Raw genomic sequence first — 15,829 nt, 5'->3', positions numbered from 1 at the left:
AATGACTTGGCAGATGTTAGAATATACTTTGACAAAAAAAAAACAAAATCTCAAAAACACATTTCTAAAAGTTAATACCCAAGATTATGGATAAGTGCAGAAGTAACTTTAATACATCACAGCACATGTTGTCTTTATTTAAAGGTTGATGTGTAATATATGATTTTAAGGGCTGCAACTAATGATTATTTTCATCATCAATTAATCTGTTGATTATTTCCTTGACTAATCGGTTGGTTGTTTGGTCTTTAGGTGTCAGGAATTTTTTCAACCTTAACTGTCTTTTGTGTAATAGAAACATCATATCAATATTTAAGAAGGTGGGACCAGAGATTTTTAACTATTACTCAAAATGATTATCACAGTCGTTTTCTGCCAATCGACTGATCTTCACAGCTCTACATGAACATACAGAGCCTTTAAAAAGTCTTTACCCCCTTCAGTTTCATGGTTGTACATTGAATCAAAGTAGATTTGACACTGATAGAAAAACACTCTCTACAAATATAAAATACTTTCATTCTTGTGCAGTCATGTATTTGTATTATCAGATCACTAACTAACAGCATATCATATTCATCATATACCTGATCTTATTACTAACAAACAGTCACATGCAGGACACATCACTATTGGTAATTTTCATTTTATTATAAAAAACAGTATTTGAGTCCACAGTTTGTGTTTCCTTTGTACAGTAAAAAATATTAAATTAAACTCCCAAAGTTCTTAGCAGAAAGATAAAGAGGATGGAGTTTGGGGAGTGGGAGAGCAACTTCTCCCAGACGAGGAGGAGGAGGAGGAGGAGGAGGAGGAGATGGGGGGGGATTTTAAGTCCAAGGGAAGCAGCAAAGGGGACGAGGCAGAAAGAGACGGAGACCGACTGCTCATATCTCCTCCTTTCTCCTCATTTCTGTGCAACACAGTTCATTTGGATCAATAATCCTCTGTTTACTCCAAACAGTAGAATCCTAAAAAAAAAAAAAAAAAAACTAAAAAAAACAAACAAACAAAAAAAAAAACACTAAAAAAGGAGCCCACCCCGCTCATTTTTTTCACATCCCAGCCCATGTACTCAAAAAGTTACAGGCACACAGGTATGCACCCCCCCTCCCCAAGCCTCCACTGCTCTGTATTTAAGTGTCTTTAAAAGGAAGGAGTGCACACACATTCGAGGGAGAGGGCTTGCATGTTTGCGAGGGAAGAGTCCCTTCCAGCATGATAGATGTCCGTTAACAGAAGCTGGCTGGGACGTCGCCATGTGTCCGTTCAACATCTCAAACTCACAGCAGACCCTCAACAACTGCAAAAAAAACACTGACATTTCATTAATCCCACCTGGACAGACCCAACTAAAGACATCAAAAGTGAAATGAAATATCCACTAACCCGCCCCCCTCCCTCCCCCCGCCTTAACAGTCAATAACAAAAATATATTTCTATACGAATTGTAGCAGTCTTAGGGTACATAACACCCCCACCCCACCCGACCAACCCTCCCATAAAGAAAACAATAAATAAAGCAAACCCAAACATTTAAAAAAAAAGGAAGATATGCATCATTGTTTGGATTTACATTAATAATAATCCACATCACTCTGCAAAACTGAAAGACAGAATGAATGAAGGTAAACAAAAAAAAAGTTCTTTGCATTAAATCATTTCCTCTTTAATTCTTGTCCACTTTTAAAATCTTAAAAACGTTTCTTAAAAAAAGGCAAGTACCCCTATTTACCCCCAAACCCCGAAAATATTACCTTTCTTGTATTCTGCAAGAGGTGGAGGTGGAGGGGGGGTGGGGGGTGGGGTGCTAAAGAAACCGTCCCCCCTCTTTGTCCACAATTGGCAAAAAAATATATTAACAGCAATAACTTACAATTTATTTATTCTAATTTATTTAATGACTGCTTGATTTATTGTTCATCTCCCATAGGAAGTTCAGTTCAATGCATCTTTATTGAAAACATTTTAAATAACATTTAATAATAGTATAAAAAAGAAAGGCTAAGTAATAACAATAACACTGTCCTGGGTGAGTGCAGTTTGTGCGAAGAATCACAGGAGCCTTTTCAGCTCAACTTGACACGTTAAGTAGAATTCCTACATGATGTCCAAAGGGTTGTGATTCATGTTCTGACCCAGTGGGTCCTGACTGTTGCCCCCTGGCCCGTGAAGACCCACCATGCCGCTCAACTGAGATAGCATAGCGCTCTGGTCCGACCCAAACTGTTCCATTGAGTTCTGTTGCTGCTGCTGAGTCGGTGGCTGTTGTACCATACCCGGGTGGTGCTGGTTCAGATGGCCCGGGTGTGGGGAGCCCGTCTGCATCTGGGGGGAAATGTGATGTGGGGAGGGCTGAGGCTGCATGCGTGGGGACGGGCTCGAGTGTGGCGGCTGGGACTGTGGTCTGGGTGAGGGCTGTGGGGATCGCACCTGGTTAGCCAGTGACGTGGGCAGTGCCTGGCCCTGCAGGTGTGGGTGAGGGGACTGAGCCATCTGCTGTGGCTGCTGAGGGCTCATGGGATTGCTGTGCTGAGCCGGTGACCCCCCTGGGCCAAGATGCTGCTGCTGCTGCTGCTGGAGCAGTCTCTGATGGAGGGCCTGCTGGAGAAGGGCCTGAGAGGATTGAGGTGGAGGGCCACCTTGAGTGGGCTGAGGGCCTTGAGGTGGCTGTTGAGGACCTCCTACAGCCCCTCCACCTGGCCCTGCATCACCACCTGGCAGGCCAGCCATGGCATTCTGCTGCTGCTGCTGCTGCTGCTGCATCTGGAGGTGGTGCTGGTGCTGGAGCCTCTGTTGCAGTGCCTGCTGCTGCGCCACCGACCCTGGGTAAACCTGTCCCTGCTGGCCCGGGGGACCACCAGGCTGAGGACCTAGAGGTGGGCCTCCAGGTGGGCCTCCCACTGGATGAGGCTGCATTCCAGGCTGTCCCATGTAGCCCTGCCCCTGAGGTGGCTGTGGCTGCTGGAACTGGCCATGATTCACTCCCATTTGCTGTTGTTGCTGCTGCTGCTGCTGCTGCTGTTGTTGTTGTTGCTGCTGTTGTTGTTGTTGTTGCTGCTGTTGCTGTTGCTGCTGAAGATGCCGCCTCATGAGCAGTTCTCTAAACTGGGGACTGTTAAGATTTGCCATTTGTGGCCCCTGGCCCTGCATACCTCTTCCTCCACCTTGCTGCTGTTGTTGTTGCTGCTGCTGCTGCTGCTGCTGGAGAGCTGCCACTTGCTGCTGTTGTAAACTGCTGAGCATCGGCCTCTGCTGCTGTTGTAACTGCTGCTGCTGCTGCTGCTGTTGTAGCTGCTGCTGCTGCTGTTGCTGTTGTAGCTGCTGCTGCTGTTGCTGCTGCAGCTGGGCCATAGCAGCCATGTTGACATTCGTCCCCCCCTGGCCCCCCATGTGCATCCCTGGCTGGCCGGCACCTGCAGCATTCATGTTCACCTGCTGCACTCCTCCTGCCATGACATTACCAACAGGACCCCCTGTGGGACCAGGACCTCCTGGGACCCCTCCTGGGACCCCCCCTGGCACTCCTCCTGGGACCCCAGGCCCCCCCTGTACCCCCTTGTATTTTGAGGCCCTCTGTTTAATAAAAGCAGCCATGAGCTGTGGGTTAGATCGCAAGATGTTGAGAACTTGTTGCTGCTGAAGTGGTGAGCTAGGCGAGCGTAGAGTCCGTAACAGGTCCTGGAGGGCTGCCTGGGGGATGTTCCCACCAGCGGCCCCTGGGATACTAGCAACTCCAGGGAGAGCTCCTCCTGGGACCCCACCACCAGCACCTTGCTGCTGCTGCTGCTGCTGCTGCTGCTGTTGTGCCATATTCATCAAGGCAGCATGGCCCTGAGCTTGTTGGTGCTGCTGCTGCTGCTGCTGTTGTTGCATTTGCTGCTGCTGCTGCTGTTGCTGTTGTTGTTGTTGAGCTGCCATCATGGCCGGATGGCCCATCTGGCTCATCATAGCTTGCCTCTGCTGGGGTGGCATCCCCTGGCCTGCCCACTGCTGTTGCTGTTGTTGTGGGTTTTGAAGTGGAGCACCCATCCTCTGCTGTTGCAGCTGCACTTGAGGGTTGAGTTGGCCCTGGGGCAGGTTACCCTGCTGAGGGGGCTGCTGCATGGGCCCACCAACACCCACCATCATCCCTGGAGGAGCACCTTGTTGTTGATCCATGTGTGCCCGAGCAGCTGCCACTGCTGCTTGGGTCTGTGGTGGCATGCCCTGGGGTCCAACCATTCCTACTTGCCCTGGATGTCCCATGGCCATCTGTTGACCTTGACCCTGTTGGTGATGGGGGTGAGGAGGCATCAAGCCTGCAGCTGCTTGTCTCTGCAGAGCCATCTTCCTCTGAGCATCGGCTACCTGTTGGATCTTCATAGCAATTTCTACTGCTGCAGGTGGGGGGCCGGAAGCTGTTTGCTGCTGTGTAAGAGGAGGCTGGCTCTGGGGCTGGTTGGGAGGCTGTTGGCCTCCAACATTTCCAGACATGACAGCGCCACCAGGCTGCTGCTGGGGAGGTGTTGCAGAACCAAGAACTGGTTTTCCTTGGGACTGGTGGATTGGGGAGGAGCCCGGGGGTCTGCTGGTATATGGAGGCAAATTGTTGTGGTGCTGTTGGAGCTGTTGAGGGTTGGTCCCTGCTCCTGCCCCACTTTGCTGTGACTGCTGGACCTGAGGGAGCATCTGCGGCTGGTGCTGGGGAGAGCTCATTATCCCCCCTGCCCCGCCGCCTCCACCCCCCATCTGCTGGAACTGGTGGTGAAGGTGGTGCTGAGGGGGCATTCCACCTTGTGAGGGCATCCCACCTGATGGTTGTTGCTGCTGGACTCCAGGTCCAGGGCCCATTCCTTGCTGTGGGACAGGAGGCATGGTCTGAGTCGGTGTCTGGGGAGTTGGGGGTTGGGTTCCACCAGATGTGGGAGTATTGGGTGCAGTGGTGCCATTGTTCCCTGGTGATGGAAGTCCTACAACTGGTCCTCCTGGTGGCCCTCCGGCTGGCTGCCCCACCCGCTGCATGCTGGCCATCCTCCTCCTCAACATTTGGGCCTGCTGGAGCCGGTGCTGCAGCTGCTGCTGCCGCAGCTTTTGCTTGATGTTCAGGCAGAACGGGACGGGACATTTGTTCTCCTGACAGTGTTTGGCATGGTAGCAGCACAGAGCAATGAGCTGCTTGCAGATGGGACAGCCACCGTTCGTCTTGCGTTTGCAGCCTTTTGTGTGCTGAACAACACGCTTCATCTTCTGGCAGGACGGCAAGGAGCAGTTGGCGTTGCGGCACTGGCACGCGTGGACCAGCGACTGGATGCAACGCTGGATGCTGAGGCGGCGAGAGTCTCCAGGGCTCTGGGTAGCTGCGGCTGACTGGTTGTTGCTGTCGTCGTCCAGTCCAAGCCCCAGCTTATCCATCTTGTGCTCATGACCTTTAGTGTTGTAGCAGGTGATGCACAAGTCATAGTCCTGATGAGGGAAGAAAAAAAGAGAAACGGTAAAATTAATATGAATTCAAGCACTTCATTAATAAACTTTCCAGGAAAACAGAAATCAATGTTACATACATCAGCTTGCACAGCCACGACATTTTAAAACCGTGTAGTGCCCAAGCTTTTGCACCACTTTCCCTTTATGCAACAATGACACCTCAAGAAATATGACTGAGCCTTTTCTTCTCCTTGATTTTGGGAACTTGTATCTGGGAATGTTGTGGAAAGACACTCCACAAAACAATTGTTTGTATTCACAGGTAGAACAGGGGAACATCACAGTTGCCCACAACCACAGAGACGTTGATTCAGTCAGTTTGGCTGGGAACTGTGATGACCACAACTGGCAAAGGTGGGGAGATGGTGAGGGATCATATTTTTATTCACTACACTAGCAACTCCTACTGGTTGGTCAAGGCACCAGTGTGGGAGACTTCTGTCGACTCCATGTGTATAAAGGGTATAATGGCACCCTCTCTAGGCCGGAAGCCATAGTACAGTTAGCACTGACATTGACTGCAGTGTAAGGGAACTGGACGATCCAAATTGGAGGGAAGAAAATAAATGTAGGAAAGAGGGGGAAAAAGTACATCTGTCAAATTACCAGGTTTCTGTTGTCTGAATAAATAAATGTTTTAGCTTTCATGAAAAAGAAATTTGAGATTTGTGCTTTGAAATATTGTATTCCTGTATATTAATTAATTCAAAATAGCAACAAAAAGAGCCAAAAAGGAATCCTGTGTGTGACATCTACCAGTCACAAAAATGGTTGGATGGTCTATATTTTAAACAAAGTGGGCTTATTTATTATTAAATAATGCCACGAAGCACTTAACTACATCGGTGCAAGCATTCATCATTATTTTGTTAAAAAAGCTTTATTTTGTCAAACCTGAAACAAGACTGCAGTTTCTTTCAGCCTTTCTAAAGGCTGTTTTTGGGTGTGATAAACACCAGCATGTTTCCTCTCAGTTTAAAATGAATCTAGTTTATTGCAGGCCCTTAAGGTTTTCATCATCTGATGATGAAAACGGTATTTAAAATATTTACAGGGTTGCAGCCTTTTTGCTGCAGTTTCATCCCCAGTCATGCAAATGGAGAAAATCTTAATCTCAACAGGTTCTGATTCTCACCTCGCAGACAGTGCAGTGGAAGCGGGTCTCCACATGATGTTTACACTCATTACAGGTGTAGACGAAGCGGTCCTGGCTCTGGTTGTGCAGCTCCACCAACATACACATGGAGCTCCACATGGACCTCCTGAGAGAGCTGAACTCCAGGTGCTTGTCCCTAGCCAGAGTCAGGAAGGCATCACGGCCGTCCATCAGATCACAGGCCATCAGGGGGTCCGGGTCAGTGATGGGGGGCAGCGAGTTGGCGGCGGGGCCGGCAATGAGGCGGATGACAAAGAAGACCTGGCAGTGAGAGACGAGGAGATCAGCTGTAAGTTTATCAAACAGTCTGAGGATGCTGTGTGATTCAGGCCCTGCTTGAACAGCCAGGGTTTTTATAAATGTGGTTGTAGTGTCAACGCTTTTACCTTCCTTCACAACAAGCTACACTTTTAACATACAAGTAGTCATGTGATGATATTAAAATATAGGTTTTAGCCTCTTTAATCTAATCTTTTTCTGTTGTCAGTAAAGGTTTGACAAAGGATACTTTAATTATAGGCTGTTGTAGTCATAGTATAAACTGTATCCACTCTGCTATAAAACAGTTGAACTTTTCAAAACAGCAGCAGCAGCTGTTGCTGCTAAACAGCAACATTTCAATTGTCTGCATTCACAGAGTGAAGTTAACATCACAACTCTGATGATACAAGTAACCGTAATGTTCTTATACTATGATTATTCCATATAATGCAATAAAAGAGAGAGCATCACTTGCTACAACACAATGAGACACACAAACCTCTTTATGTTTCTCCATGGTGGCGTAGAGTTTCTGGGAAAGGTCATTGGAAACATTGGGCATCCCTGGTTTCTTCTTATTGGCTCGGCTCAAGCTACTCTTGTTCTTGCTTGTCTTTTTATTGTTCTTCTTTTTGGCATTCTTGCTGTCTCCTTTTGTAGCCTGTGAACATTTTAATGACAACTTCAATACAAAGCACGGGCATGAAAAGCATCAGGATTGTGTGACCAAATGAATTCTGACCCTGAAAGTAACGACTCTTATTCTACTCACATCTGTGCTCTCATTGGAGGTACTGTTCTCCTCCCTCTTCCGCTCCTCCTCCTCTTGCTCCAGCTCCTTGATGCTCTCCTCCAGCACGTTGGGCCAAAAGTCGCCCTCAAAGTATGGCAGCTCCTTGGCACTAGTCAGACGGTCCTCTGTTGCCTGTTTGAAGACGTCCTGAAGGACAAAGAGGGACGACAGACAAGTGTTCAGTTCAGTGTAATGCTTTTCACTGTTTTAGGAAAGACCGGTTCATTCTCGACTTCAGAAATAGCAGTACTCACCACAAGTTCCACAAGTGACTTTCAATAATGTGAATCTATCACCCGATAGAGTTTGTTCAAGGAATTCAGTAAAATTGCCAATTTTTCAGATTTGTTTTCAGTAAAAAAACACAGGAAGTTTGAACATCTGTATATGATTGAAAGCTCCAGAACAGCTAGTAAAACGGACCTTGTGGTGAGATTATTTTCTCAAAATATACATATTAGCAGACTGGGAAAATATGCATTAAGAATATCATGGAATTTGGTTATGAAAGAGAGACACACAAGTCTTCATACTGTGAAACACACAGTCAATACATGGACTCACCCAGAGTCCTTAACATTGTCTGTTTTGCTGTAATAAAAGCACTAATTCACAGAAAACAAGTCTCACCTTATAATCATGGATGATGCGCTCAGAGACAGCCTTGTCCAGCATCTTCTTGTACCACTCCTGCAGGCGCTTTGGCTTGGGGATCTTCTGGTCCGCTGGGTGACAGTGGAAGATGTAATCATCCCCTTCACTGGGTGGGCAGGCCCAGATATGACCCGCTGTAAACCTGAGACAGGGAGACGTGTATTTTTATTTACTGAGGCTAATATAAAGGAAATACATTCATTACCTTGTATTCCATCTCCTTGATCATTTTCATCCTACTGAAAACTTTGTCTATCTTAAAGGGATAGTTCAGATATTGAGGTAGGGTTGTATGTGTTACTCATCCATAGCCAGTGTATAACCTGTAGTAGATGGTGGTCGGCACCCTGTTCTGCCTACTTCCCCAAATGGGGGGATACAGACTGCCAGCTACTACTGGTTATCACTGACTATGTACCTGATATAACCTAACTTCAAAAAAAATACAAACTACCCCTTTCAGATGTTGACATGGTCTAAGTTTTGCTCTTACCCCTGCCTCCTGACATACTCCAGGTAGCCAAGCAGGATCTCATGGTAGACAACAGTCCTGAGATGTCGAGGTTTGAAGAAGTGCACGCTGTCCAGGTAAGAGATGTACACTCGCCTCTGGTTGGGAGGCGGGCAGTCGGAGCCGTACTCTTGAACGTGCATGCCAAAAAAACACACATCTGCTCCATCGATATCCTCAAATGCAAACAAGGCTTTCATTCTGTATGGGAAAGACTCGGACATCTCGCCGTTGTCCACAAATCTGGAGAAAGCAAACACAAATATTGTTTTAAATATCTAAATGTTGAATTTCTGTAGTTATGATGGCACATGAAACATTATCAGTCACTCATTCCTGCTCTTTCTTCACCATAATGTTTTCATCTTCTTAACAATTCTGACAAAGCTACATGACCGCATAGGAAGGTTTCCAAATATGGCTTCTAGCTGTGCAGTGTTTTTAATGTGTGAGTCGTAATTAGCTGGTTAGAACTGACACAATGACGACTTGTTGACAAAGTAGCAGTGTTGAGGCTGTGAAGCAGTGAAATATTTGGTTCGACTGGGTGCCAGATGAGATGCACGTCTGCAACCAGTGGGTGGAATTTTATAACAAATTACAAGCCTCTTGCAAAAACTGAAAGGATATTTACTGTAAATGCAGCACACACTTTATCCAGGATGTAGAACAAAAGCAGAAAGGAGAAAAGGCTGTCCACTTCAGTTTGGACTGCAGTATTATTGTTGGCATTTAGTGGAAAACATTAAAAAGACAGTTTTCTCAAACTGATTAGGAATTGGCATTAATACTATAATATTTCACTTTTTTATTAAAAAGTTGATTAAAAAACACAAACTTTGCTGTGCAGCTGTAGCTTTTAAAATGTAATACTAGGCTGCTGCACTGAATCAATTTGATCCATCTGAAGTAAAACTGCTCCAACCTTTGTTCACAATATTTCACACCCTCTAGTAAACAAACTCTCCATTCAGTTGCTTCTTAGACTTCTTGTTGGGATTCATCCGTTACCTGTGCTACTGTGCATCATGGCCAACCAGCCGTTGCCTAGCAACAACAATCTTGTGCATTTGTTTTTGCAGAGGCACGGAGGAACTGTTGCTAGTCTGAGAGAAGCTCAGCCTCGCCTGATCACAGATGTGATTTAATGAAAAGTTAAAGTTTGGCATAGGTGAGACCATGTCGCTTCGTGGTTGCTTACAGGACAGTGATTTGCCAAAGTGATAAACGTGTGTCTCTTTTGGTTTATTTCATCAGAAGAAATATACATTTTCTATACCAAATTATGACATAAATCCTGCTGTTGATTTTGTGCACTTTCTGGCACACTCAGAACCCATTAGCTATCCATTTGATGTTGATTTATGCTTTCGAAGCAACAGTCAATATTATGCAGCTTCCAGTGTAACCAGTGGATATACTTCCTCTTCTGTGCACTGGTCATTGTTTACCGATTACTAACTTGAGATAGTCCAGACGACATTGCAGCTAATCTCTATAAACAGATATCTGCATATGAATGTAGATATATTTCAATTAATATAAAATAAAAGGCAAAATCTTTGTCAGATGATAGCCAATGACATCTGAGATGCATCTTGGCGCATGTGTTCTCTTTTGCTCTGCAAACTGACCATTTACCTGCATGCAACAAAAAACTGCTGAAATATGAATGATCAATACTACTCTGACTACAAACCAGAACTCTTCTGGTACCAAAACCTTGTTGCCTACAGATTTTGTATTTATATGCAGAGATCAGTTTATAGGGATTACACTACTTATTATAATATTCATTCCTGTTACATTCAGGATTTTGCTGAGTTTCTGACAAATATCAGACTTAATCAGTAAGCCATCTTTTTAAATATGTTCAGTGGTGCTTGCCACACTAGTAGTAGTAAAATTCAGCCTCCCACCTGGATTTCATGCCCGGCTTGACCTCAACCACCTTGTCTGAGACATGGACCACACGGATGGTGACCTCGCCACATTCGTGGTGGCTCTGCCGCTTGAGGTAGTCGTTCACTCGTGATTCCAAATAGTTCCCCAGCTTGGTTTGAGGAAGCCCTGCAGAAGACGAGACGACAGGTGAGGAAAGTGGTGGAATACAGAGCTCACTTGATGTGTAATTACAATAATTTTAATACTGTCATGGTCATTACAAAGAAGCAACAACAGATACATACAACAAAACAGGCCTTTTTTTATTTCATTTTAGAAAAGCCCATAAACACAACAAATGGCAGTTGAGTTTAATACACCATTGATTGCAGGTATCAATCTTGTTCAAAACCTTAATCCTGATTTTCTGAATCCTGAATTTTAGTCCCAAAAGAATCATTTGAATTCTTGGGGATTGAATGAAGTAAAAAGAAAATGTAATTAATAGCATAAATCACTAATATAATTAGACTTTTCACAAAAGAAATATTTAATAAAAGATACAAAGAGATCAAAACCTGAGATGAAAATGAATGACAGTCATGAAACACAGACTTATTCCACTTACTTTTAGCTGCGTATTTGTTCTCTTTCCGTGTCTTATTGGCCTTTTTGAGGCAGTTGTCACATACGAAGCTGTGATGAGGGGGAAAATAAATAGTAAAATGATTACATCTGCAGGTTACCATCTAGCCTGTCACAATAAGCACCAGCGACAGTGATTGAGTGGCTTTAATCAAGACATGACTTGCTTTTCAAGTCAGTCTCCCTTTCTTTAAACAACTTTAATGACTCGGTAATTAAAAGATGTAAGCAAATTCTAACAGACCACACATGAAGAGAGATCAAACTCTGAGGAATGAGAGACTCTAAGCCGACACTCCAGTTTCAGGACTTTTGTGTTTGTGTTTTGCCGCCATCCTGGCAGACTTTTTCAGTCCAGATGTAATGATCTACATATCGTCAAATCGACAGCTACATGAAAATGTTTTCATGTGTACTAGGACTTAACATTTATACTTTTTCAGCAGCTTCATTGATCTTCTAAATTATTCAAAAGCTTTATAAAGAATACAGACGGCCATATTTATTTTCCAGACCACGAAACAAGTAAAGAGTGTGTGTAAGATAGCTGGCTTACCCTGACGGCCATATGGTATCATTATGCAGGACACAGATCTGGTGCATTTTACGACCGCAGTCAGTACATTCCACAAGCCTGAGCGGAGAGACAACGAGAAGACAAAAGACAGACATGCATTTAATAAGGCCACGTGTCACGCATCATTGAAATATCCTGCTCCCTTCCTCTATGGGAGCCACAAAGTTGCTAAATCAATGTCTATCATTCAGAATTGACATTTACTTCATCTTATTACTTATCTATAAGTTTTTAAAGTGTATAAAAAAAACATGAAACAAAAAATATGCTAATGTCATCCAAACCAAATACATAAAATCATAAATCAGCATCTCAGTTGTGGTTTGAAAGAATGTTAAGTTCATGAGTGAAGAAGAAGACCTACAGCTCGGGGTCGAGTGTGTCGTTCTTCTTTCGTTGAAACTGCTCTTTGTTGATGGACCTGCGGGAAAGATCAGAAGAAAAAAAAAACTGCTGTAACCAACAAGCACTTCTTCCTGCTCATTATGTCCAGTATGGAAACACAACAAAGTCATCTTCTGTAAACTGTAGACTTTGTACATCAGCAAAATACATATTATATTGATCATTTATCTCACCCCTAAGATAAGTGTTATAAACTCATGTGAACAGTTTGTGTAAGATGGTGGTGAAAAGTGAATTTATCTCTCACATTTCAGCCACCTGAGTCAAAAAAGGATAAAAATGAACATTAAAGAAGAACTGAGGAGTTTTGAACAATTATTTAAACTAAAAATCCCTATGATTCATGACCTTTAACCTCTTAAACTTCAACCACGTGCTGATGAGTCAGTCACTAAAAACTTCTGCTACACAACATTATTTTTAATTTTAACAAAGATCATATAAGTTTCCAAAAATACCAAATATGTCAGGCTCAATTTAGGGAGAATGTACATACAATAGGCTAGAGTACATGTAAAATATACATAGGGTATAAAGGGTTTGAATATTTCAACACTAAATAGCCTTAATGACAAGCTACAAAAGGCTGATATGGAATAAATATAAATGATATGATAATGTTGGACACAGTGGAATGAGAGTATTTTATTTTATTATTTTAAGTGCAAATGAAAGGAGAATACGTTCATGCTGATCTGGTCTCATTTTTAACCTTTTGGGTTTAGATATTCAAAAAAAAAAAGAATTTCTAAACTGTCAGCATCTTTAATGCTGCTAATTCATCTCCACTGAGACACAATGGTATAACTCCAAAACTCACGGATCACCTGGAGAAGCGTTACTAGACAAATTAAAGTGTGATGGTACTCACGTCTGAGGCTGGGAGGGGTCGTCCCCCAGGGAAACACTCTCGCCCTGGATTTCGTTGAAACACTTCTCACAGAAGTGGTACCTGTCAGCAAGAAGCCCATATTTTGGTGAACTACACCGTTCGCCATCAGCACAGCCAATCACAGAGAGGGCACGAAGAAGCAGCCGCCAATCAGGGCAGGGCAGGACAGGCCAGGGGAGGCGGACACACAGGAGGAGGCAGAGGGCAAGGTAGGTCGTCGCCAGGAGGTAGCAGCCAATCGTGATGCAGGGTTTTTGTATGGGCGGGTGTTTTGATTTTGCGCGTAAATTTCGGAGTGGATGATTGGTCACACCAAAGCAGGCCAATGCAGACATCACAAGCGTTAAAAAAGGAGGGAGAGAAGGGGAGAAGGGAGGGGGGAGGGGGAGATGGGGAGGGAGGTCAAAATGAATATTAAAAAAGCGTGAAATAAATAAGTTACAGGTCAGACGAGGACAATGGAGGGACAGAGAGGGAGGGGGGGGGGGGGCACATGGAGGACGGAGGGGACAGACAGAATGTGAACAACGACCAACAGAGGACAGAGAGCCAAGGCAAAGCAAAGATTAGCGTCAGACGTCCAGTGGTAAACAACAACAACATTACAGCAACATGAGAGACCACTAGGAGCTGTGGAGGAGGAAGGGGGGGGAGGGGGGGCGAGGATACAAGTCTCCAAAGGTGGATGAGGAAAATAAATTAAAATAAAATGGTAAAGCAACAAAGACCCATCATCCTTTCAGTTCATTTATAGAGTGGGAGCCGTCCTTCTAGTGATGAGAATGGATACCCCCCCCCCTAATCTATTTCTACTAGTGAATATCAGAAAATGCAAGCTGTCATGTGTTGTGTGTGTAACCTTCATCAATGGCTGGTCTAACAAATAAAGAATAAACAGCTGAAGAAGACAGGAGCCCACTTTATAAATGAAAACGTAATGGAAATTAAAACGTGGACTATGGAGATGGAGATGGTGCCGGGAGGGGGGGGGGGGGTAACCATTTGAAGCCAAATTACAACTCATCTGTGATTGCACTGATTGGTTGATAATATGTTGGAAAAAATATAACAAATGTGCAAAATAACAACAAGAAATACATCTGTGCGAGTGTGTGTGTGTGTGTGTGTGTGTGTGTGTGTGTGCATGCGTGTGCTCCAATGTGTCGACAGCCCTTACCTGTTCTGGTAGCTAAAATAAGCAGCGTCGCGTTGAATGGTGCATAATTGTTTTCCGTAGCAGCATAGAGTTTGGGGGGAAAACTCAAACTGGAACGATAGAGCGACAAGTAAGAAAAAAGTTAAGTTAGTAAAAACCTGTTGTCTGAAGAAAGCTGGAAACAAACTCAATATGTTACACATCTGAAAATAAAAACCTCCTCCTGCCTCACCTTTCTACCACAACAGTATCCCAGGCCCTGCATGACGGGATCGATCTCCGACTCAAACACCTCGGCGAGCTTGGAGCAGTACTTATAGACGCGGGACGTCTTGCGGTTGTACAGCCAGGCGTTGTTGAACATCAGCCAGATGTCCTCCACGTACTGCCACGGCTCTTGGTACTGTCCTGTGTCCAGCTTCCGCTTGATGGTCGACAGGTCCATGGGGTTCTTCACGATGTCGAAGTAGTCCTGGTTTTGGAAGGGGCACCGTTGGAGGAGGTAAAGTTCAAGAGTTGAGGAAGGTCAGAAGTAGGGGGGGAGGAAGGGAGGGAAGGGGAGGTGAGAAGAAAGAGCAGCGAGACGGTGGGAGGGTTTGGTCGTTCCGGGGGAGAGGGGGGGCCAAGATGCGAGAGATGGGGAAGAAGAGAACCATCATCATCATCATCATCATCATCATCAGGCATCGCAGTCGACCGGGTGGGACCAGAGTAGGGAGAGAAGAGGGTGCAGGGGGACAATGTTGTTGAGCGCTGCAGAGAAGAGGGTTCGCGTGCAAACAGAGAGACATGACAACTTCTGCCCTCCAGCTCTCCGCTTTGCACCCTACATTTAAAATTCAAGTCCCTATCTGTGCTGCGAACTGGGACCGGCTGACCGCCACAAGTCTGCCGGGTCCTCTGTCGCTCAAAGAACTACAATCAGAGGTCTAAAAATGAGCTACAGATTCATTTGACATGTTACTGCAACTGAAGCCCAGCTTTGTGATCCTGAAATCGATTATTTATCATTTGTCCTAAAAGTGAGCTGGGGGGGTAATCAATCAATGCTGCGGCCTGAAAGCTCACAAAGCTTTCAGGCCTGCCAGGTGATCAGGGTGCAAAACCAAGAAGAACAGAGCAGTGGCAACAGCAACAGGCAGACAGAGATTTACTGTTCTGAGTAACACAGTGGTTGGCATTAACAGCGCCAGCGGCATGGAGTGGCAATACGGTGGCAGAGTTAAAGCCAACAGTGCTGAGGTGAGGCAAATGTAAGAGGGACAGCGAGTGTCTGAGCTGTTATTCTGTCCCCGTCGTCTGCCGCCCTGCTTCTTCTCCAACTAAAAATTGCTGCGTGAGAAAGCGGTGGAGGAGACGGCGAGGAGCAGAAAAAAAAAAGAGGCCTTTTGGAGATTCAACCAAACAAAACAAAACAAAAAAACTTAAA

The 15,829-nt window shown here is 45.0% G+C and overlaps 1 protein-coding gene across 4 annotated transcripts in view; it reads right to left on the bottom strand.

Moving 5' to 3' along the window:
- Window positions 1-794: 794 nt before the first annotated feature.
- Window positions 795-15,829, bottom strand: part of ep300b (E1A binding protein p300 b) — a 33,093-nt gene continuing 18,058 nt past the window's right edge. For all 4 annotated transcript variants that reach the window (XM_053337768.1, XM_053337771.1, XM_053337769.1 and 1 more), the window contains exons 18-30: window positions 14,633-14,872; window positions 14,422-14,510; window positions 13,224-13,304; window positions 12,312-12,368; window positions 11,927-12,004; window positions 11,354-11,421; window positions 10,761-10,911; window positions 8,824-9,084; window positions 8,307-8,472; window positions 7,656-7,823; window positions 7,383-7,544; window positions 6,602-6,883; window positions 795-5,445 (exon numbers count right to left, since the gene is read on the bottom strand). In XM_053337768.1, coding sequence (XP_053193743.1) covers window positions 2,101-5,445; window positions 6,602-6,883; window positions 7,383-7,544; window positions 7,656-7,823; window positions 8,307-8,472; window positions 8,824-9,084; window positions 10,761-10,911; window positions 11,354-11,421; window positions 11,927-12,004; window positions 12,312-12,368; window positions 13,224-13,304; window positions 14,422-14,510; window positions 14,633-14,872 — 5,148 coding nt within the window. In that variant the 3' untranslated portion in view covers window positions 795-2,100. The remainder of the gene's footprint in view (window positions 5,446-6,601; window positions 6,884-7,382; window positions 7,545-7,655; window positions 7,824-8,306; window positions 8,473-8,823; window positions 9,085-10,760; window positions 10,912-11,353; window positions 11,422-11,926; window positions 12,005-12,311; window positions 12,369-13,223; window positions 13,305-14,421; window positions 14,511-14,632; window positions 14,873-15,829) is intronic.

The sequence above is a fragment of the Scomber japonicus genome, chromosome 18 (genome assembly GCF_027409825.1).
Source record: "Scomber japonicus isolate fScoJap1 chromosome 18, fScoJap1.pri, whole genome shotgun sequence".
In the NCBI taxonomy this organism is placed as follows: domain Eukaryota; kingdom Metazoa; phylum Chordata; class Actinopteri; order Scombriformes; family Scombridae; genus Scomber; species Scomber japonicus.
This window is presented reverse-complemented; position numbering and strand designations above follow the sequence as displayed.